Below are 24269 nucleotides of genomic sequence, written 5' to 3'. Positions count from 1 at the left end.
CGAAGCCTCTCGCCTTTAGTAAGGTAAGTGAAAAAGTGTCACACTGCTATCTTTCAGATTTTTGTTTTTGATATTTTTCTTATGTTCCTTAACTCTATCTCTAAGTTCCCTATAGGTTTTTCCTATATAGATAGGGTATACTACCCCCTCACTGCGACATGTAATGTGCCCTTTTATTTTGTATTTATTGTTAAGGTGATCTAACACTGTATCGCCTTTTTGGATATTTTTGCATATACTGCATTTACCACATACAAAATTTCCATCTTTCTCCTTTTACTTAGCAAGCCATGTACCTTTCTGTTTAGTTTGTTTAAAGTGGCTATGGACAAGTTTATCCCTTAAACTAGGGGCTCTCCTTGGAGTCATTGTAGGTCTCTCTCCTACTATATCTCTAATAATTGGATCCGTATGTAATACATCCCAGTGTTTAGTAAAGATTGCCCTAATATCTTGCCACTTATTGTTGTAAGCAGTTATAAATCTGATTCCCTCTTTGTCAGCACTACCCACATTTTGATTTTTAAGATCATATAGAGTCTCATCTCGTGTTTTTTTACGTGTTTTCAGATAACTTTGTTTCAAATGTTTATTGGAGTACCCTCTCTCTGTTAGTCTTTCTCTCAAATCATCTGCATGAAATTTGAACGACTTCGCAGTGGAGCAATTCCGCTTACATCTCAAGTATCAGCTTTTAAGATTGTATTAGCTGAAGTCTCTTTCCTATATATTTCAGTTTCTAACACACCATTTTTAGCTGTAATTGCCAAGTCCAGAAATATTATATTGGTAGTACTATAGGTATATGTAAATTTGAGGTTTAAATTATTTAGATTTAATCTCTCAATACAATCCTTTAACTCTTCTTCTGTTCCATTCCATAAGACCAACACATCATCGATGTAGCGTACCCAAAGTTTCATCTTATCTTCATACTGTGATGCAATATCTAGGACATGATCTGTCTCCCACTTGCCTAAGTATAGGCATGCATAAGTGGGAGCACAGCTAGCTCCCATAGCTGTGCCTTGAGTTTGGCGATAGTATTTACCATCAAAATTAAAATAGTTGCTATTGAGGACCTCTCTGTTCTAGATAATATTTACAGGCCTCTATCCCCAAATTATGGGGAATTGAGGAATACAGAGATTCCACATCTATAGCTACTAAGATGGTATTTTCCTCTATAGTTAAACTGTCCAATTTTTTAAGAGCATCACTTGTATCTTTTATAAATGAGGGCAATGTTTCCAAGAAAGGCTGCAGACAATAATCTATATACGGAGATACATTCTCATTCAGGCTCCCTTGACCCAAAATAATGGGCCTTCCTGGGGGTGGATTTTTGTTTTTATGTAATTTAGGTATGGTATAGAATGTTGCTGTCATAGGTTTTTTAGTATACATAAACTCATGTTCTGCTTTATTAATTATTCCATTCCTCATAGCCTGAGTGAGAATGTAATCTAGCTCAATTTGATACTCTATGGTGGGATCACTGTTAAGCAAAGAGTAGTGTGTACTATCAGAGACTTGTCTAAGACATTTTTTTTGTAATCCGTGGTGTTCATTATCACTACATTTTCACCCTTGTCTGATGGCTTGATAGTAATATTGTTGTCTTTTATTAGGTCATTAAGAGCCCATCTCTGTTTTCTAGTTAAATTATCTTGATAGCCTGTGTTAATATCCAATTTGGCTATATAATTTTCAACCAATTTGACAAAGCTACTTACTGGTCCTGCCATAGACAAGGGCGGCATGTATTTTGCTTGCTACAAACAGTCATTAACCCGCATCTAACTGCTTATTATAAGAGCTATATTTTTTTGCTCCTTCTGAATGTGCACTAGAATAACCTGCTGAATATTGCTGGACTGTACTAACTTTGACGTCTGCATTTGACATGCAAGCTTGTTATTGGAACTAAGTATCTATGCCATATGAATTATCAAATGTCTGTTTTGTAACCAAGTATCTGTGGCTTGGAAGTCTGTTGTATATCATCTAGGCTTAATACTGATACGATTTTTTATTGGTGTGTATATGCATATTATAGACGTCTTATTTGAGTTTCTCTCTGCCATGGTCATGATTTTGTATTTTTAATATATTTAGGGGTAACAAGGATTGTGTATATGTTTCAGACAAAGGTAGTTAATACATCTATATATTTCATATAATATTTGTGCATTCTGATTCTTTGTCCTTGCTGCGTCTTCGATATTCCCTCAGATGTTCACTCTCTGTTTTAATTACATTGTAACTATATGGGAAGTGCTGGCTAAAGGAATCCTATTAATCAATCTTTTCTGAATTCTTTTCTTTTTTTCATCTCTTTTTTTTGATATTATGATATTTTGATATCCTGGGCACCCTCAGACACATACCACTAGTTGTCTCAGGTTTTCCCAATTACTTTACTAAATCAGGTTGTACTTTGAGCTGGTTTGATTGAATCTTTAAAGATTATATATATATATATATATATATATATATATATATATATATATATATATATATATATATATATATATATATATATATATATATAAAATAGCCCTTTCCATTCAAATACCTTTTCATATACCATATACCTTTTAACCCTTATTACTTTTTATTTTAATACTTATATGAATATTATTAGATAGCATATATATGAGTGTAACTAATAAATTGAATGCATTTATGTTGTGCTTAAAGGGAAATGAAACCCAACATTTTTATATCATGGTTCAGATAGAAAATACAATTTTAAACAACTTTCTAATTAACTTTTGTTATCTAATCTGTTTCATTCTCTTGGTATCATTTGTTGAAGGAGCAGCAATGCACTGCTGGTTTCTAACTGAACACATGGGTGAGCCAATCACAATCGATATATATATATATATATATATATATATATGCAGCCACCAATCAACAGCTAGAACCTAGGTTCTCTGCTGCTCCTGAGCTTGCCTAGATAAACCTTTCAGCAAAAGATAACAAGAGAAGAAAGAAAATGAAAAAATAGATGTAAATTGGAAAATTGTTTAAAATTGTATTTTTTATCTGAAACATGAAAGAAAATTTTTAGGTTTCATGTCCCTTTAATACAACTTTAATTTAGCCCTAGCCCTTTGCACGGGGTCTTCTGACACTCTAAACCAATGAACCCAAATTTAGTTTATGCTCGTGCATTTGCATTTACGTTCAGCATGTAATATGTGCACGAGTTAACACGACTGCGATTTTTTAATATCTTGGGGGAGATTTATCAAGCAGCCAATGCTCGCCGGAAACATAAGTTAAGAAGCCGACCGCTGCTCCTTAACTCATCCGCAACCTCTGAGGTGGCAGACTGCAATCATCCCGATCAGATACGATCGGGATAATTGACACCCCCTACTAGCGAATGTGCAGGGGGTAGCATTGCACAAGCATTTCACCAGAAATGCTTGTGCAATGTTAAATGCCGACAGCGTATTCTGTCTGCATTTAGCGATGTCGGACAGACTTGATTCTCTACAGCGAATCATGTCCGCCCACCATTTGTTAAATCCGCCCCCTTGTGTGCAACCATTAGCGCGCCACTTGTAATCTAGCCCACAATGTATTTGCATACCTGTAGAAATGAGGGAAATGTTTAAACTGAAAAGTTTTAGAAAAACCCAAACAAATAAAGCTAGATCATTTATTTAAATAACAAGCATTTCAAATGTAAACCAGCTTTAACAGCGCGGTTAAGACAGTGTAATGAAAAGCACTTGATCATATTCCTCATGGTGGTAATTATGTCCTTATAGTTCAAGCACACTGCACATAATTAGCCATGCTAACTTATACAGCCAAACAGTTTAATGCTGAGCTCTGCCAGCTACAAAGTCAAATTGAAAGAATGAGAGAGATACAGTTTTTTTCTGTAAATACAAAATAATATTTTAAAATATGTAGAGCTAGGTATACACCTTTTTTTATCTCTTCAAGCTTCTAGGAAAGGCATTAAAAAATTTAAAGGGATACTGAACCAAAATTTTTTCTTTAATGATTCCGATACAGCATGCAATTTTAAGCAACTTCCTAATTTACTCCTATTATCAATTTTTCTTTGTTCTCTTGGTATCTTTATTTTAAAAAAGCAGGAATGTAAGCTTACGAGCTGGCTCATCTTTGGTTCAGCACCTGGGTAGCGCTTGCTGATTGGTGCTTTTTCAAATAACGATATCAAGAGAACGAAGAACAATTGATAATAGGAGTAAATTAGGAAGTTGCTTAAAATTGCATGCTCTATCTGAATCATGAAATAAAAAAATTGGGGTTGGTATTCCTTTAATTAAATCCCAGAGTCTCTAAACGTAGTAACCCTGCCACAGTTTGGGTTAAACATCCTAATAACTACTTATGCCCATTACCGAAAATTGTGTTCAGGCTATGCATAACTAGTATGCTCCAGTAGATATCCAGAGAGGGTCTTAAAGGACCAGTCAACACAGTAGATTTGCATAATCAACAAATGCAAGATAACAAGACAATGCAATAGCATTTAGTCTGAACTTCAAATTATTAGTAGATTTTTTTTCTGACAATTTTAAAAGTTATGTCTTTTTCTACTCCCCCTGTACCACGTGACAGCCATCAGCCAATCACAAATGCATACACGTACCATGTGACAGCCATCAGCCATTCACAAATGCATACACACTTATTCTTGCACATGCTCAGTAGGGGCTGGTGACTCAAAAAGTTTAAATATAAAAAGACTGTGCACATTTAGTTAATAGAAGTAAATTGGAAAGTTGTTTAAAATGGCATGTTCTATCTGAATCATGAAAGTTTAATTTAAAAGAGTAATAATCTAATTTTCTAAACCTGAGCTCTTTTAACTGTCATCTGGATTTTCTCTGACAATCTTAACCCAACAGCAATATCTAAGCATAGATTGAATATGGCAGCAGCTATGTTGCAAGCGCAGGAATGTCCATGACTACTCTTTATCTGCTGATCAGCTGTGATTGTTGGGATTATCAGTGTTGTAGGTGGACTCTGAAACAGTGAAACTTTGTTAGGAATAAAATCTTTGCCCATGATTTAAAGGGATACTAAAGGTAAAATGAAACTTTTATGATTTAGAAAGAGCAAGCAGTTTTAAGAGACTTTCCAATTTGCCTCCATTATAAAATTGTGCACAGAATTATTATATGCACACTTTCTAAAACACCAACTCTTGCTGAGCATGTGCAAAAGTTCACAGTGGATACGGATGAGTGACTGGCTGATGGCTGTCACATGATTCAGGGGAAAATTGAAGTCAGTTTTGAAAAAAATCTACTGCTCATTTAAAATTGAGAGGCAATTGCATTGCCTTTTTGTAATGCACATTTTGATTATGCAGTTCCGTCAAGTCACTCATTAAACATCTCATGGCTCTATGTTCATCACAGCTTTCCAGTTAAAGGGACATGAACCAAAAAAAAAATTATCTTCTGATTTAGAGCATTTAAAAAAAATTAAAAAAAATCCAGTTTACTTCTATTATCAAATTTGCTTTGTTTCCATGATATTCTGTGTTGAAGAGATACCTAGGTAGACTATATGGCAGGAAATAGTGCTGCCCTCTAGTGTTCTTGCAAATAGATAACATTCTTGCAAAACTGCTGCCATATAGTGCTCCTGAAATGGGCCGTCTCATAAGCTTATGTCATTGCTTTTCAACAAAAGATACCAAGAGAGCGAATAAAAATTGATAATAGAAGTAAATTAGAAAATTGTTTAAAATCACATGCTCTATCTGAATCATGAAAGAAAATGTTTGGGTTTCATATCCCTTTAACACAGACTACCATGATTTTCTGCCCTCTACTTTGTAACTATGTAATAAAAATGTACCCCTTCCACATAATAAAGGAGTAATTCCTCTTATGTGTTGTAAATACCTTTTATTGAGTATAAATAAGAATGTGTTGATGTGATAAATTTATTTATTCTGGCCATTCCGTTTTGTATTTAAGGAAGCTGATCATTTTAATTTAGAAAACAAAAATGAAACTCGTTTTGTATATCATGTATTTTTTTTTTTTTTTAGGAAACCATCCAATCAGCATTTAATGCAGCCAATGTATATTCAGACACGTTTGAAAGGTTTCAAAAGTTTTTCAAAGAAAATGAAAGTTTGGATTTCAAAGCTCTGAAGCAAGAGGTTTTAGGTATGTTTCCTATATCTATCCATTCTTTCCTTATTATTAAAAAGGTGTAGTGGTACTATATATATTTTGGGAGATGCTTCGTCAAATTGATCCAAAGTTGAATTTCCTTTCTTTTGCTTGATGAATAGTAAACATATTGTTGTATGTCATAAAGAAGACACTGTTATATCCCAATGTTGATTTGTAATGGCTATTTATGCAACCAAAAAAAAAAGATTAGTGGCTATATCTTAATAAAGAGTCAGTTTAAATTCAAAATGTCCAAGTCAACTTCTCTAAGGAAATATTTATATATACAAATGTCCTTAAGTACTGTATATGTAATTCCAAGACATTTTTACTGTAATTTAATTTATTTTATACAATTTCTGTCAAAGGCCTTGATTTAATAAAACAGTTTATGAAACTTATATCTTCTAGAAAAACTTTCACCAATATCACAACTTGGAAAATCATAAAGATTTGCACATGCCGCTCGTCATAGCTGTGAATTGTGAACTAAACTCCATTTTAATTAATAGAATCGCATCTATCTCAAAACCGTTCAACTCACATCACATAGAAGTTAATGGGACTGTCTACTTGAACATTTTTATTGTTTAAAAGTATGGATAATCCCTTTATTATCCATTCTCAAGTTTTGCATAACCAACACTGTTATATTAATATACCTTTTACCTTGGATTACCTTGTATCTAAGCTTCTGCAGACTTCCCCCTTATCTCAGTGCTTTTTATAAACTTCATTTTTGCCAATGAGTGCCGGTTCATGCATAACTCCACAGGAGTGAGCACAAAGTTATCAATATGGCACACATGAACTAGCACTCTCTGTCTGTGAAAAGCTAATAAGATAAGAGGCGGCCTGCATGGGCTTAGAAACAGGCAACAATATAATGTAGAGGTTTAAAAGTTATAAAGTATATTAATATAAAAATGTTGGTTGGGCAAAGTTGGGGAATTTGTAGTAAAGGCGTTTTCTATCCTAAACAATAAAAAAATCAAGTAGATTGTCCCTTTAACTTTGAAAGGAAAGGACTTTAACTTTGAAAGGAAACTGGCTTTACAAAACATCTCAACCTACCCCTGACAAAGCAGATTGTGAAACGCGACCACATTGGGGACTTCTTGTCTTTTTCACTTCACCCACTTAGGGCTTGATTACTAGTGTAGCATTAGTTAGTGCTCCCCTCGAACGTAAACTAGACGGATGCTTTTTGCGTGCGTCAGGTAGTAAGCATATTACGAATTGAAAGTAAAACATTCCTGCGCAAGTGAAACCCGACACAAGCTGATCAAATATCATGACTATGTTAACTTCTTCTCCCCATAGAAGTCAATGGAAAGTGCATAAGAAAAAACCTAACACCTATCGCTCGCGCACTAACCCGACAGTAGTTATGAATACTTCATATTCCAATGTTCTTCACATACAGAACATATGTACTGTTTTATGTAAATACATAGTTTTATATATATATATATATATATATATATATATATATATATATATATATAAATATAAATATCAATACATATATTCCTATAGATATATAGGTATAGATATCTATTTTACTTTAACATTATAAGATATATATCAAAATATATATTTAATAATAAAAAGTTAATTGTTTTCTATGTGAAGAACATAGCAATGTAAAATATGTGTAATGTGCTTCAGGGTTCGCTATTTAGGTCTAACGCTGTGTTGGGTTAGCGCACATGAAGAATTGCTAACTTCAATGTGCGTTATGTAAATATTAACCAGTCCATGATAACATACTGTACATAAAAAAGAAAAAGTGAAAGCAGTTAAAGAGAGATAAAAAATAAATCGAAACAACCTCATCAGTTTTGGGTAGTAGAGTCTTTATTTAAGGGACATTAAACAATAGATACATTTTATAAATATTTCTATAATGCAAAAAGATAGAAGGCATCTCATAGGGTAGACAACCAGCACAAGACAATGGATGAATCATATAAAAGTACTACCCACATATAGTACACAGCACATACATGTGCATAATCAGCAGGCTGGATCCTCAGAGTCACCTGGCACACTCGCCTCCGGTACTGGGACTCGATCCTCCTTCGGCAACCAGAAAGAAGCTTAGGGTAGTCCTAAGCTTGAGCTCCTAATCGAAGGATGATCAGGATCCAAGAAACTGCACTCAGAAGTAAGTAAACATCCAAGTATGGCAGAGATAAAATAGTTACAATTTATTAAAAAGTAACAATATTAGCAACATGTTTCTCAGTGTTAGGAGACCGTTTCATCAGGCATTGGGGCCGATTATGAAGCATTCAGGCTTGCCAGAAACAGAAGTTATGAAGCAGCTGATTGACAGCCCCTGCTAGATTGGCCGCAAATCTGCAGGGGGCGGCATTGCACTAGTAGTTCACAAGAACTGCTGGTGCAATGATAAATGCTGTCAGCGTTTGCTGTCAGCATTTATCGATGTGCACCAGACATGATACGCTACATCGTATCATGTCCGCTCGCACTTACATAAATGTACCCCTATGACTCAGAGGATCCGGATGCTGATTATGCACATTTATGTGCTGTACTATATGTGATTAGTATTTTTATATTCCAAAGTGTGGTAGAATAGCTGAGTGTTTCTTTTAAGTCCTAACCTGTTTTTTAAACATTTAAAAAAACATTTGACCCTTTTATTCACAGACGTTTCATTCTTTGCTGAGCACCTGCAGAAATACAATGAAGAACACAAGGATGCTCTTGCAATAAAACAAAGAAGAAATTTGGGTCTTCTGCTTATTGATGCCAAAAAACTAAAGGAGAAATTAATTCCATCTCCAAAACGGTGCTTGGAGGTAAGATATACATTTAAACACAGCAGTATCATGTAAAGTTAAAATTAGACCTTTTAGAATGAGATTAAAGGGACAGTCTAGGCCAAAATTAACTTTCATGATTCAGATAGAGCATGTAATTTTAAACAATTTTCCAATTTACTTTTATCACCAATTTTGCTTTGTTCTCTTGGTATTCTTAGTTGAAAGCTTAACCTAGGAGGTTCATATTCTTAGACCTTGAAGCCCACCTCTTTCAGATTGCATTTTAACAGTTTTTCACCACTAGAGGGTGTTAGTTCACATATTTCATATAGATAACACTGTGCTCGTGCACGTGAAGTAATCTGGGAGCAGGCACTGATTGGCTAGACTGCAAGTCTGTCAAAAGAACTGAAAAAAGGGGCAGTTTGCAGAGGCTTAGATACAAGATAATCACAGAGGTTAAAAGTATATTATTATAACGGTGTTGGTTATGCAAAACTGGGGAATGGGTAATAAAGGGATTATCTATCTTTTAAAACAATAAAAATTCTGGTGTAGACTGTCCCTTTAATTAAAATTAGACCTTTTAGAATGAGATTAATTAAGTCAAATTTTTTATTTTTTTTTACTGTTTGATAGAATAAAATTTGGACATTATTATGGTCCTCCATGTAAAAATGATAAATAATTGGGGTAAATAGTGCTACACTCTCCCACAATTCCTATAGGTTGCCACGAAAAGCAGAATACATAAAGGTGGTAAAAAACACACACTGACAAAATGGCAAAAAAACCCTACAGGGTTTAAATTATAAACTGATGTAAGCAAAATTGCTTCTACTTAAAAGGACAGGACACACACATTTTTTTCTTTCATGATTTCGGTAGAACACATAATTTTATAAAACTTTCCAGTTTACTTCTATTATCAAATTTGCTTCATTCTCTTGGTATCTTTTGTTGAAGGAGCAGCAATGCACTACTTGTTTCTAACTGAACACATGGGTGAGCCAATGACAATCGGTATATATATGCAGCCACCAATCAGCATCTAGAACCTAGGTTCTTTGCTGCTATTGAACTTACCTAGATAAACCTCTCAGCAAAGGATAATAAGAGAAGGAAGCAAATTAAATAATAGAAGTAAATTGGAAAGTTGTTTAAAATTGTATGTTCTGTTTAAATCATAAATGTCTAATTATGACTTTACTGTCCTTTTAATATGTCCCCATACAGAGTACTGTAGTGTTTAATATGTCCCCATACGAGTACTGTAGTGTTTAATATGTCCCCATACAGAGTACTGTAGTGTTTAATATGTCCCCATACAGAGTACTGTAGTGTTTAATATGTCCCCATACAGAGTACTGTAGTGTTTAATATGTCCCCATACAGAGCACTGTAGTGTTTAATATGTCCCCATACAGACTACTGTAGTGTTTAATATTGAGTATGGTTGACCTGTGCAGGATTCTTTTTAAACTGTTACTTTTTACCAGCTGAAACTTTCTACCATTGACTGCTTAATCTATCAGAGAACTCAGATCATTTAAAGTGTCCCTAAACAGTATACAGTATATTTAATGTAATTTTCTGTAATTATTTGTCTTTCTAACATGCATGTTCTCTTTATCAGGAAATTAATGATATACTTCCAATCCTTGCTAAGAAAAAGATGGATGCCATTATAGCAGAGGCTCAAGATGCTCAATTTAAACTTGAATTCTCTCCTTCTACAACAATAGAATATGTGGATAATTTAGTATTCCTGGATGAGATTCAAAAAAGGGTAAGTTGAGATATAGGGGAAGATTTGCCAAGCAGCGGATGCTGCTATCTACCCCTGTACTTTCCGGCTCGTGTATGCTGTTGGCATTTATCTATGTGCGACGGACATGAACCACTACAGCAGATCATGTACGCCCGCACATTGATAAATCCACCCCATAGAATGTTATTAAGTCTGCAACTTCAAAATCGTGTTTTGCAACATTAAAAGATTTTGAACACAGGAATTGATCGGTTATACTATGTTGCAATTATGAACGTAACTGTACTGGAATTTCACTGGTGGGTCACTTTTAGAAGGATGGGTGATTTTCCTCTTCTTCATTGGGGTGTGCATTAGCACTACTCCATTAAATGTTACTGTCTGGCTTTCACGTATATGTGGCGCAAGGCCCAGTGTACTTTCCTTTCTTCCCTACCTCTTCCCTTTTCCCTCTCATGTAAGGCAGCAGCATATTGTGCAAGGTGCAGCAGGAAGACAACATAGGTAAGGGGCTACAATGTTTTTACTCTGCCATATAACGAGAAATAAATAGGTTACAGTGGCTACCCAGCAGATTTTGATTATACTGTGAGCATAGAGGAGCTACAGGGAGCTTGTATCTAGTCTACGAGTAGGGTACAATCCAAAGGAGAGTATTAATCAATTATAGACTGTGAAGTGGGCATATAAGTCACAGGGGCTATGTATCTAGATTGGGGCATACGATGGGTATAAAGGATCCGCAATAACAATGCATCTGTCCAGAACTATGATGTATTTATAAAGGAGTTAGACAGGGGCAAATGGAATAATGGTGATTTAAAACCTATGACTATATAGGCAGAGAGAATTCTATATATGATATCTTTAAGATTTATATTTTGAAACTAGTAGGTAAATGCTATGTGGGGAATGTGAATACCTCAATTTTACTTTTAATATTTAATTACAAATTGTTATACTATTACATAATTGGATATGTGCTTAATTCTTTTGAAACTTTTTAAAAAAGAGTTACATTTATCCAGGAGGTACATGTATGTTCTGGAGTGTCATGTGGAGACAGAGAACTATGTGAGATATATTTATGACCTGGCGTATATTTTTAGCGATAAAGAAGCATTGTCGGAGTTTAATTACTGGGTGCCTCTAATGCTTGCACTTAGTGATCTTTTTCTTTGATTGTATAATTTTGTCATTGACATATAATGATATGTGTGATATTGTTGTTTATTGTTATGATATTTTCAATTAACAATAAATAATAAAATACAAAAAGGAAGCTCTAGGGAGCGTGCATCTGGTTTGCGGTCTGATTTGGACATTAACAGGTTGTAGGTGACATGCATCTTTTCTGGGGTTCTGGGGTATAAGGTGGGCATAAAGGGACCTTCAGAGAGTTTGCATCTTCTTTAGGTGTAATTTGGGAATAACAGAGCTTCAGGAATCATGCATTTAGTTTGTGTACGGAGTGGACCTATAGTTGTCATATAGAGTTAAGGGAACATGCATCTGCATTAGGTGTGTTGCAAGAATATAACTACAAAACACATGGACATGCATCTGTCTGGGTGTTTCATATTGAAAAAGAGACATTTATATTGTCTGGGTTCTATTGGGACATATAGCTGGAATGAAGTCTACAAAAAGACGCTGCATTTAGTCTGTGGATGATGTTGGCAAATAGCTTTTATGAAAGGTGTGGCAATAACAGGCATCTTCTTTGGGATTTGATATCAATGTAGAGCTAACTGTCCAGATCAGTGGTGTGCAGGCACATTCTTCTGGTCAGGTGTACAATAAAGAGCATGAGTTTTAGACTATTGGATTTTTAAACTTAGATCTTATGCTAATTATTATTATTAATTCCACACATTTTGTTCAGGTTGAAGTTCTGGAAGAAGAATCAAACGTCATTTCTCAAATGTTTGAACTCATTGACAAATACAATGTCCCGACACCTCCTGAAGATTTTGCAGTATATGCCACTCTCAAACCATCAATTACTGCAGTTCGAAATGCCATTGACAAGTCTGTGGGTGAAAGAGATGGCTGCATCGAAAAATTCTGTCGTTCTTTAGACAAAGATATTGCAGAATTAAACAAAGACGTAAAGGAAGTGAAACAGAAATCACAGGTATGATTGATAACTTTGTAAGGATTCAGAACTAGTCTAGTCAAAATTAACTTTCCTGATCCAGATAGAGCAGGCAATTTTAAAGAAACTTTCTAATTTACTCCTATTGTCAAATTTTCTTTGTTCTCTTGGTATCTTTATTTGAAAAAGCAAGAATGTAAGTTTAGGAGCCGCAACCATTTTTGGTTCAGCACCTGGGTAGCACTTGCTGATTGGTGGCTAAATGTAGCCACCAATCAGCAACCACTATCCTGTGCGGCAATGGGTTCTGAACCAAATATGGGCCAGCTCCTTAGCTTAGATTCCTGCTTTTTTCAAATAAAGATACCAAGGGAACAAATTTTTTTTTGATAATATGAGTAAATTAGAAAGTTGCTTAAAATTGAATGCTCTATCTGAATCGTGAAAATTGAACTTTGACTAGACTATCCCTTTAACAAATACAATAATGTTTGATAAAGGGATCTTACAGTTTTAAAAGCTGACAAGGAAATTAACTTGCAACTGTTTACCTGTAACATGACCTTCTCATAGAGTTTATTTAGTAGAACACATACATAAGAAAAACATAGTTTTATTCATATAACAATACGTTATTATTTTTGCTTAAAGTGAAGGTCAATTTTGACGAATTAGTGCCCGGTTTTTAATAATCCTATTAAAACAAGGGCACTTTAATTAATCAAAATTGACATTTCAATCGTTTTCTCCAAAAACTTACCTTTTAATCCTGAGAGCCGCTGCAACGCTTCCTCCGCACGTCGCAAGTCCTCTTCGCTGGTCCAAAATTACGAATCTGGCTTCATCCAATCACAGCGTTTCCTCAGGCCATGATCCCCTTGGGGGGAACGCCGTGATTGGAGGAAGCCAGATTCGTCATTTCTGACATAAGCAGAGGCTTCCGACGGCTGGGGGAATCGATGGAGCAGCTTTCAGGATTAAAAGGTAAATTTTTGAAGAAAACGCTTGAAATGTCAATTTTGATGAATTAAAGTGCCCTTGTTTTTAATAGGATTATTAAAAACCGGGCACTAATTCATCAAAATTGACCTTCAATTTAGAAATTCTAAAAAAAAATGTAAATGTCTATCACAATATCTCAATGACAAGCAAGTATGTTTTTTGTCTGACATAAAGTTAATAAAATACTATTTATAAATAGTTTTCTGTGTAATCATAGCTGTCAACATTTGAAAAAAGCCACACTCTATGCAGCATAACAATCCAGTAAGCAAGATATGGGGGTATTGACCACGCCCCCCTATAGTTCCGATAACTTCTCCCTAAAATGCACAATGTAAATTGCAAACAAAAAGAGACGCAATATCTTAAATATTGTATTTTTGTTAATCTAATCTGTAAAATGAAGGAGATTTCACAGATTTCAGTTGCCCAGTTCTGTTGTAATAATATAATTGTAGGCGGCTCAAATGCCAAATTATACAAAACTATTTTTAATTGGGTCTCTAATCAACAGCCACATGTTAGCTTCTGAACCAAATAAAATGCAAAAAACTACACTTTCTTATTGACCCTATAAGAAAACCTGCAAAATGTATTATTGCTGTTTTTTTGGTTTTTTTCAGGATCCACAGCTTCTTGATATTACAGCTGACGAAACTAAAATAAAACAAATCTTGGCTGACATGCAGCTAATTTTAGATATGTTACAGAAACGGGCATTTCAGTACAAGACTTACCAGAAGAATTTTAAGGTAATTATCCGTCTATTTCCTTATTATATTTTGCACAAACATATTGGGGTCGATTTATCAAGCTTCACAAGAACTGCTGGTGCAATGATAAATTCCTCCGACAGCGTATGCTGTCGGCATTTATCAATATGCGGCGGACATGATACGCTACATTGTATCATGTCTGCTCGTACATTAATAAATATACCCCATTGAATTTTTAAATAGCAACAGAGATTATGGTAATATATGTATATCTGTCGCTGTTATTCTACAATGTAATGTAGTTTAAAGAACAAAATGAAATCACAAAATATATTATTTAGAAAGTAATTTTGTATGTTCATTTTTGATTACATTTTTTTGTATGCATGATGTTTTTTTTATTTAATTTCATTTTTTAGACAGTGATATGTTTTTTTTCTATAAAATTTTAGTTATTGAATCTATAAATTCAACATTTATCAAAATTATGTAATGCACACAGAAAATGCAATATTCAGAAGTTTTCCATATGGGTATAATTAAGTGATAGTAAAATCACCTAACTTTGCTTCTATATTTATAAATTTAAAGCTTAAAGGGACCTTCTACTTGATTTTTTTTATTATTATTAAAAATGATAGATAACGCCTTTGCTGCCCATTCCCCAACTTTGCATAACCAACATTGCTATATTAGTATACTGTATAACCTCTAAAATTGCCTGTTTCTAAGCCCCTGCAGACTGCCTCATATCTTTTTACCTTTTTTTTAGCCAGACAGTGCTAGTTCATGTGTGCCATATAGATAATATTGTGCTTCCAAAACAAAGAAAAAAAAAAAACAATCTACATTATTTTTCCTAGTTTTAATCTTTCCCCCCTCCTCTGGCCTCTTCATTTAGTAATTTGTTCTTTATTTTGACAAGCAGGTAGTATGATTTTGCTTGCTTGTCAAAATAAGAAATGATTTTGCAGAGAGGTGGGCAGGAAGGGGGGATTTTTTTAGATGGAAATAATGCATTTTTAATATTTAGACTATGATAGACGTAACCCATTAAGCTTAAGCTTTATGAATATGGAAAGAAATGTTGGTGATTCTACTACCTCTTTAAGCCTTTTGTCACTTTTAAATGTCTTCTCCCATTGCATAGGAAGCAGAATGGGAGGTATACACTTCTAGTTGTGTTGTTGTCCAGTGTTGTAACTAAAACCACAAATAATGGCTTGCTTGCCCTCCAGACATTATAAAGCTAAATCTATATGGTGTGCTGATATCACAAAAATAACTTTTTATATTGGACCTGCTTTTTTGAAGCTTTTCACAGGTCAATTGAAACTGAAATCTTTTGTCAAATATCTGTAACTTAAATAATCTTGGTAGGCAGATATGAAATGTTTGTTTTATTCACGCAAATTAAACTTAACTCCCTCTGATCCTTTGCTCACAAAACAATATAAAAAAGTACCAAGCATATTACATTCATATAACCTATTTTTGCATGTAAATTTGAGCTCTCCTAAAACTGGGGAGCAAGTTTGGATTATTATTTTCTATCCTCAGAATTGTACAAATAGTTTGGGTATTTTTGGAGCTTTCATGTCCTTTCCTGGTTATTTCTGATGTTAGAATAATAACATGAATATCTGAATGTTCATCTCTGTAGGGGCAGAATGCTTTTCTACAAAAAAACTTTATTTTTTTGGAGTGGAAATGTATATTAGTTAAACCCAGTACTGTCAATCTTTTTAACTTTAAAGGCTAGATTATTTTTTTCATCATATGCTTAGAATGGATTCAGTTTTATTAGAGAGGTAACCCTATCGAGCTCCATTTTAAGCCATATGGAACCCCTGATGCAAACATTACAACCCCACAAACTATCCTTCATCAGTAGCTGTTTTGGTCACACCAATTGGATGAACTCCAGGGCTTAACATTCATCTGTGTAGGTTCCTCCTTTATTTCATTATTGGCAGATGTGGGACAACCATATAGGGTTTCATCTGGGGACTTAGGGAGCAAACCATAACATTTTTTAGGGATGTAGAAGTCATTATTACATTTTCACAGCATAAACCTTTAAAAAAACTTGCCAATTTACTTCTGTTAATAAATTGGCCTAATCAGTATGACGGGGCCCCTCAGTTATAGTTTTAAAGGCATTTGTTTTCCTTGGGAACTGTGTATCTCATTAAGGAGATTTCAATAATCTTCTTTATTTGAAGAAGGGAGACTTAAACTACAATATAATACTCAGTAAAATCAGAGGATGATTTCTCTCCATGCCATCTAGTTTTTAAGAATCAAGCCCTCGGCTCCTTTGCATGAGACCATACTAAGGTTGACTTTGGAGACTTGTTTTGAACACTAAGGCCTCTATTTATTATTGTGAGGACTGACATGTTCCCAGTCAGGGAATCTGTCCACCTGTAATTGTGTGAGAGCAGGGCCTGTCAATCACTGGGTGATTTTAAACCGCAAGCTCTGATGACCACTGCTTCTTAACTATCGTTTGCAGGCTCGCTCATAAAAGCCTGCACCAAAGGAGCTCCAAACCTGCATCCACAGCTTCATATATTAAGCCCTGTATGTCAGTTGTGTATTCAATAATATTTGTAATTAAAATTATAAATATGGAGCTCCATATATGTTCATGTTCAAGAGCCTACCTTAGTATGCTGTCATGGAAAGAAGCTAAGTTTGGCTAATAGGCTACCAGTGAATTGAGATCAGTTTGATAATAGAAGTAAACTGGTTTTTTTTTTTGTAATATTTAAATCATAAAAGTTTAATTTTGACTTCCATGGGGCGGATTTAACAATGTGCGGGCGGACATGATCCGCTGTAGCGGATCATGTCTGCCGCATGTCGATAAATGCCAACAGCATACGCTGTCGGCATTTATTATTGCACAATCATTTTGTGTGAAATGCTTGTGCAATGCCACCCCCTGCACATTCACGGCCAATCGGCCGCTAGTAGGGGGTGTCAATCAACCCGATCATATCCAATCAGGCTGATTGCTGTCCGTCATCTTAGAGGTGGCGGATGAGTTAAGGAGCAGCGATCTTAGGAGCAGCGGTCTTAACGCCTGTTTCCTGAAGACTCGCGCGGAAACAGGTGCATTCGGGGGATAGTAAATCGGCCCCCATGGCATTTTAATCTCCCTTTAATTGATAATGATTTTTTATTTTGCTATCCATTATTTTTGGAAATTAAAAAAATAGTCTGGGTAATGTTTTATAGTTGGTATTATGCTTTTAACTTTTTTACTCTTTGACCCATGTTTGGCCTTGATTTGTTTCCATTTAATTTTTTTTTTTAATATATCTTTTACACTTTGGTTTGTTCAATAACATATGATAAATGGAAAAATGCTCTGCTCTGTTTGTAACTACTGTACTATTTTTATTCTTTGTATACTCTTTTATTTTTAATTTTCTTGTTTGCTTTTAAAATGCAATAAACAGATTTAAAAAAAAAAAAAAACAACTTAATTTTGTCTAATTTTTTAAAGGTTGAAGTAACAAAGTTTGATGCTCTGGAAGAAGTGAGTGCAGAGATAAAACTAAAACAGCTTCTGTGGGATTCCCTAAGTGAATGGGATATTCTTCAGGCTGAGTGGATGAAGGTAAGAATATTAATCAGTTACCATCTGAATGCTATGTGGATTGGGTCCAAAAATTAAGTACATTTTCTTTATACTACAGGCTAAATTTGAAACCCTTGATACAGAGCAGCTGAATTCATTAGTCCTTAAATATGCCAAGTTTGTAAATCAATTGGAAAAAGGACTGCCGCCAAATAATGTAGTGCCTCAACTTAAAGAGAAGGTGGAAAGAATGAAAGAAAAGGTAACATTTTCATTAAGAGTGTATTCATATGATAATTTTTAAAGTCTATTTTAGTTTGAATTCTAAAACCTTTTCTAATCAATTTGAACTTATACTAAACACGGCAGATTAATGGTTACGTTTAGCAAACAAATACAATTCTGACATCTTTCAGTTAGTGTTTTCATATTCTCTGTTTTAGATTTGTATACACTTAACTTACAGCTCCCAAGCAGAACAGGGTGATTGGTGGAGTCATGCGACTAACACTTTTGATTGGTTCAAAGACTGTGTGAAGTTATACATATGATTTCAGTTATTTCCATCAAAAAATAATGACTGAAAGTCATGGACAACCACAGATTTTTTTCATGGGTGGTTGCCAAGAAAAAAAAAATTATGCTAAACAAAATAATATCTGTGACCTCATAAGCAGCTGGACAGAGTTGCTTGTTGTACACATACAGTATGTGCTACACTTAATTTTAAAAACTGATGCTCATTGCATCAAAAGAGTGACTTAAGTATGTGCTTATAGCTAGATATACAGAGTATACATTCTAGTGGGGTGAGCTTTTTACCCTTCTTGCTCACCCATTTTTAAAGCTTAGAAAACAATTTTAACAGCAAGAGCAGGTCTTAACCCCATTCATGAATTTAAGAGAAAAACTTCCCCAAAATAAATATATATATATACCACATAGCATTACACAATAACATTCATCATAAGGCATAACAGTGTATTGTATAGTATAGTCTTTTTAACGTGGTTGAGTCTGTTTCGAGTTCATAAAGTCTTTTCTTAAGCCATGTGAAGCGGCCAAGCCCCATATATACTTAAAGGGACAGTCAAGTCCAAAAAAAACTTTCATAATTTAAATAGGGCATGCAATTTTAAACAACTTCCCAATTTACTTTTATCACCAATTTTGCTTTGTTCTCTTGGTATTCTTAGTTGAAAGCTAAAACTAGGAGGTTCATATGCTAATTTCTTAGACCTTGAAGACTGCCTCTAATCTGAATACATTTTGACCACTAGAGGGCATTAGTTCACATGTTTCATATAGATAACATTGAGCTCATGCACGTAAAGTGACCTAGGACTGAGCACTGATTGGCTAAACTGCATGTCTGTCAAAAGAACTGAAATAAGGGGCAGTCAGCAGAAGCTTAGATACAAGACAATTACAGAGGTAAAAAGTATATTAATATAACTGTGTTGGTTGTGCAAAACTGGGGAATGGGTAATAAAGGGATTATCTTTCTTTTTAAACAACAAAAATTCTGGTGTTGACTGTCCCTTTAAAACATTTAAAGAAACACAACAAAACAGAACAAAACAAAACAGAACAACAAATAAATAACGGCAATCAGCATCAATAAGACTAGGGACGTTGTAGAGTTATACAATTCAAGGTGCATTAGAAATTTACTCTGAGGCACTGACCGCACATTGGTGAATTCCTCATTAATACTTATGTAAGTCTCATTTTGCGCCAAATATGTTTGTGCGTATTCAGGCCTTCCATATAGGTCGGCAATGTTGAGAGACCTTGGTCAGTCCTATAATTAGATGCAGTAGTGCCAACAGTTAACATAAAACATAAAACAGTCTAAGTACCTTCGCTATAGAAATGCAATTGTGTTCAGGCTTCTGCTTCGGCGGATGGCTGTGATCTCAGTTCATGGTTCTCCTCGTTTAGTTAATGGTCCCTCTAGTAAGTCAGTCATGGTCAGTTAAGAGTCAGAGTCAGACTCTGGTATACACCAGTGTCCACGTAAGTTTTTATTTAGCATGTACACAGAGTGTTGAAAGGGACGTAATAATTTTTTCCTTATGCCCCTCGGCAGGTACAGTATGTATGGGTCCCACTTGTTCATGAATGACTTAATTCTAGCGTTGCGGTTACTTTGTGTGTCTGCATGTTCTGCCAGGAACTGCTGGTATATTGCGTGAGTTAGTTTTTTGAAAGGGGGTTCCCTGTTCTTGGTCCAGTATTGTAGGATTAATTTCCTAGCCATCAACACTACTATGTTAAATAACTTTTGGTGGTTGAGATGTAGGGAGATGTCCTGAAATAAGAATATATCAGCTGCAGTTAAAGTTATGTCAGTTGTGAGTATTTTTGACAACCAGAATCTGACCTTGCCCCAAAACCTCTGCAGCTTAGGGCAGTCACAGACTAGGTGTATAAAATCTGGGGTAGGTGCCGAGCATTTAGAGCATTCATTTACTGCGTCCTGAACCCATTTGGATTGGGTTCTAGGTGTTATGTATGCTTGGTGTAAAAATTTTATTTGCGTTTCTCACAGGCCCACTGATAGAGTGGTTGCTCTGACTGCTGAAATACTATGTATGATGTGTTCTTTTGTGACCTCAGGGATCCTCTGTCCTTGCCATTTAGCAATGATGTCCTGCATTGTTTGTGATTTGTGATATGTAACTATTAGCTTATAGATGGGGGAGATGGAGTGTTTTCCCTGAGAGGCTAGGTTACAAAGAGCGACAATCTTGGTTATGTCTAGTAAAGCTAATCCCTCAGTCAGGAGGTTTTGTACATAGTGTCTACTTTGGAAATAAGCGAATCTGTGTGTAGGGAGGGTTTACTGTGTTTGAAGGTCAGAGAAGGGGAGCACCTGTTGTGTCATAGGGTTAATCAATTGTGCTACCGTGGTCAATCCCTGGCGTTCCCAGTGTTTAAAAACAGCTGGTGTACCCTGGGATAAAATTGGAGTTTCCTTGGAGCGGCAGGTATTTGCTAAATGTAAACTCCATCCTCCATGTTTTGCAAAGCTTGGCCCAGGCTCTCAACGGGTCTCTGAATAGTATGTTTTGTTTTATATGTGGAGGGAGTGTGGCCAACAGTGTGTGCGGTAAGAAGGCCGGGTGTATGGGTGCCAAAAGTTCCCGCTCCACGGGGGGGGGGGGGGGGGGAGAAGTAATCCGATTGGGTCAACCACCCCACAACTACCTTAGTCAAGGATGCCCAGTTATACCACCTAAGATTGGAAAGACCGAGTCCACCAGAATTGACTGGCATTATTAGGTGATGCCTATTAATTCTCGGTTTCCTATGTTGCCAGACAAATTTACCGAACAGGGCCGTCAGGGTATTGAGGTCTCGCTTGGTCAGCAAGAGGGGGCGCATCTGAAGGGGGTAAAGCAATTTCGGCAAAATAATCATTTTCAAGAGTTGAATTCTACCCGTGAGAGATAATGGCAAGTTTCTCCAGCCTGTCAACTGATTCTGAATGAGGGTTAAAGTTTTGCCTATATTTAGGTGATACAATTTGCTCGTGTCAGTATGTAGGTGTATCCCTAAGTATGTGAAGGTGCCCGTAGTCACTTTCAAGTCAGTGCCCTGCAGTTGGTTTTTTTTTGTGTTGCGCAAACATGTTAGTTCGGATTTATCTAAGTTGATTTTGTATCCAGAAACAGCACTGAATTTATCTAAAATGTGTAATAGTTTGGGTATGTTAGTATGTGGGTTGGAGACATATAAGAGGAGGTCGTCAGCGTATAAAGATAAGTGTACAATCTGTCTATGAATTTTTAGGCCCTCACTGTGCTGGCGAATATAGCATGCTAGAGGTTCTATCGCCAAATTGAAGAGCAACGGAGATAGGGGACACCCTTGCCTGGTTCCCCTTTCCAGGAGGAATGAGGGGGATATCTGACCGTTAATGATTATAGAAGCTGAGGGTGATACATATAGTTGTTGGAGTGCATTAAGGAAGTTCCCAGATATGCCAAACTTTTCCAGAGAGGTACAAAAGGTGGTCCCACTCTATTCTATTGAACGCCTTTTCGGCGTCGATGGCGAGAAGGCATGCATCTACATTGGGTTTCTGATGGTCTGTATAGTATGGGTTGCAGTAATGGGATATGACAGCAAGTGTTTTCCTAATGTTGATTACTGAGGTTCGATGTTTAATGAAGCCGGTCTGGTCTGGGTGCACCAGGTCAGGCAGTATTTCCGCCAGTCTGTCCGCCAGAATTTTGGTATATAACTTGTAATCACTGTTAAGCAGTGAGATCGGTCTATATGAGGAGGGTAAGGTATGGTCTCTATTTGGCTTTGGGAGAATGCAAATATTAGCGTCAGTAAATCTCGAATCTGGAGTAGATTTCCCCAGTAGGTAGCTAGTATAGGCGGAGGCTAGTACTGGGGCTATGTCAGTGCTAAGAATCTTATAGTACTCAATAGGGAGGGAGTCTAGGCCTGCTTTTCCTATTTTTGAGTTACCAATGGCTCTTAACACTTCCTGCACATTTATGGGGGAGTTGAGACTATCTCTCTGGGTTTCAGACAATTATTTATTTGTAGAGCACCAACAGATTCTGCCGCGCTAAAAACATAGGTGGTATACAAGGTAAAATTTATAGGGATCAAATGGGTAGAAGGCCCTGCCGAGAGTTGCATTGTTTTAGTCAGCTCTTATGAAGGTGACCTGCATTTTAAAATTACCAAAAAAATAATAAAAGAAATTAAAATAAAAAGATTAATTATCACATTCCACAAACACCTGTAGAGAATTGTAACTGTAAAGAAAATCACAAAATGTTTTTATTAGACCAAACATATATAATAGTTCATTATCTTTTATTATTTTAAGGGCTTAATCTGCAGCTATGTCTAAAATCATGCAATAGTGTTACTCTCCTTTGGTATAATAGAACTGCCAAAATTCTCAAAATTGACCCTAAAAACTATCAGCTAGATCACGAGTTTTGTCGGTAGAGCCGTGCGGTGCTAATGAGCCTTTTTTTTTTCACCGCTCACTTAAATCAACGCTGGTATTACGAGTTTTCTGAATGGCTGCGTTAGCCGCAGAAAAGTGAGCGTTGAGCAAAATTTAGCTCCACATCTCACCTCGATACCAGCGTTGCTTAAGTCAGCGGTAAGCTGGCTGAACGTGCTTGTGCATGATTTCCCCATAGGAAACAATGGGGCTGAGCCGGCTGAAAAAAAAACTAACACCTGCAAAAAAGCAGCGTTCAGCTTCTAACGCAGCCCCATTGTTTCCAATGGGAAAATAAAAAATATGTCTACACCTAACACCCTAACATGAACCCCGAGTCTAAACACCCCTAATCTTACACTTATTAACCCCTAATCTGCCACCCCCGACATCGTCGCCACCTGCAATATACTATTAACCCTTAATCTGCCGCTCCGGACACCGCCGCCACCTACATTATACATATGAACCCCTAATCTGCTGCCCCCAACATCGCCGACACCTACATTATACAGGGAGTGCAGAATTATTAGGCAAGTTGTATTTTTGAGGATTAGTTTTATTATTGAACAACAACCATGTTCTCAATGAACCCAAAAAACTCATTAATATCAAAGCTGAATATTTTTGGAAGTAGTTTTTAGTTTGTTTTTAGTTTTAGCTATTTTAGGGGGATATCTGTGTGTGCAGGTGACTATTACTGTGCATAATTATTAGGCAACTTAACAAAAAACAAATATATACCCATTTCAATTATTTATTTTTACCAGTGAAACCAATATAACATCTCAACATTCACAAATATACATTTCTGACATTCAAAAACAAAACAAAAACAAATCAGTGACCAATATAGCCACCTTTCTTTGCAAGGACGCTCAAAAGCCTGCCATCCATGGATTCTGTCAGTGTTTTGATCTGTTCACCATCAACATTGCGTGCAGCAGCAACCACAGCCTCCCAGACACTGTTCAGAGAGGTGTACTGTTTTCCCTCCTTGTAAATCTCACATTTGATGATGGACCACAGGTTCTCAATGGGGTTCAGATCAGGTGAACAAGGAGGCCATGTCATTAGATTTTCTTCTTTTATACCCTTTCTTGCCAGCCACGCTGTG

The 24269-nt window shown here is 35.9% G+C and overlaps 1 protein-coding gene across 1 annotated transcript in view; it reads left to right on the top strand.

The window, feature by feature from the left end:
• DNAH6 (dynein axonemal heavy chain 6) overlaps window positions 1–24269 on the top strand; it is a 482313-nt gene that overhangs the window by 50344 nt on the left and 407700 nt on the right. Inside the window, exons 11-17 of the mRNA XM_053703293.1 lie at window positions 6065–6185; window positions 8874–9025; window positions 10626–10778; window positions 12646–12897; window positions 14484–14612; window positions 18094–18207; window positions 18287–18430. Of these exons, the coding sequence (XP_053559268.1) occupies window positions 6065–6185; window positions 8874–9025; window positions 10626–10778; window positions 12646–12897; window positions 14484–14612; window positions 18094–18207; window positions 18287–18430 (1065 nt within the window). The remainder of the gene's footprint in view (window positions 1–6064; window positions 6186–8873; window positions 9026–10625; window positions 10779–12645; window positions 12898–14483; window positions 14613–18093; window positions 18208–18286; window positions 18431–24269) is intronic.

This window comes from Bombina bombina, chromosome 2 (assembly GCF_027579735.1).
Source record: "Bombina bombina isolate aBomBom1 chromosome 2, aBomBom1.pri, whole genome shotgun sequence".
Lineage (NCBI taxonomy): Eukaryota > Metazoa > Chordata > Amphibia > Anura > Bombinatoridae > Bombina > Bombina bombina.
Note: the sequence above shows the minus strand (reverse complement) of the source record. Positions and strands in the feature narration are given on the sequence as shown.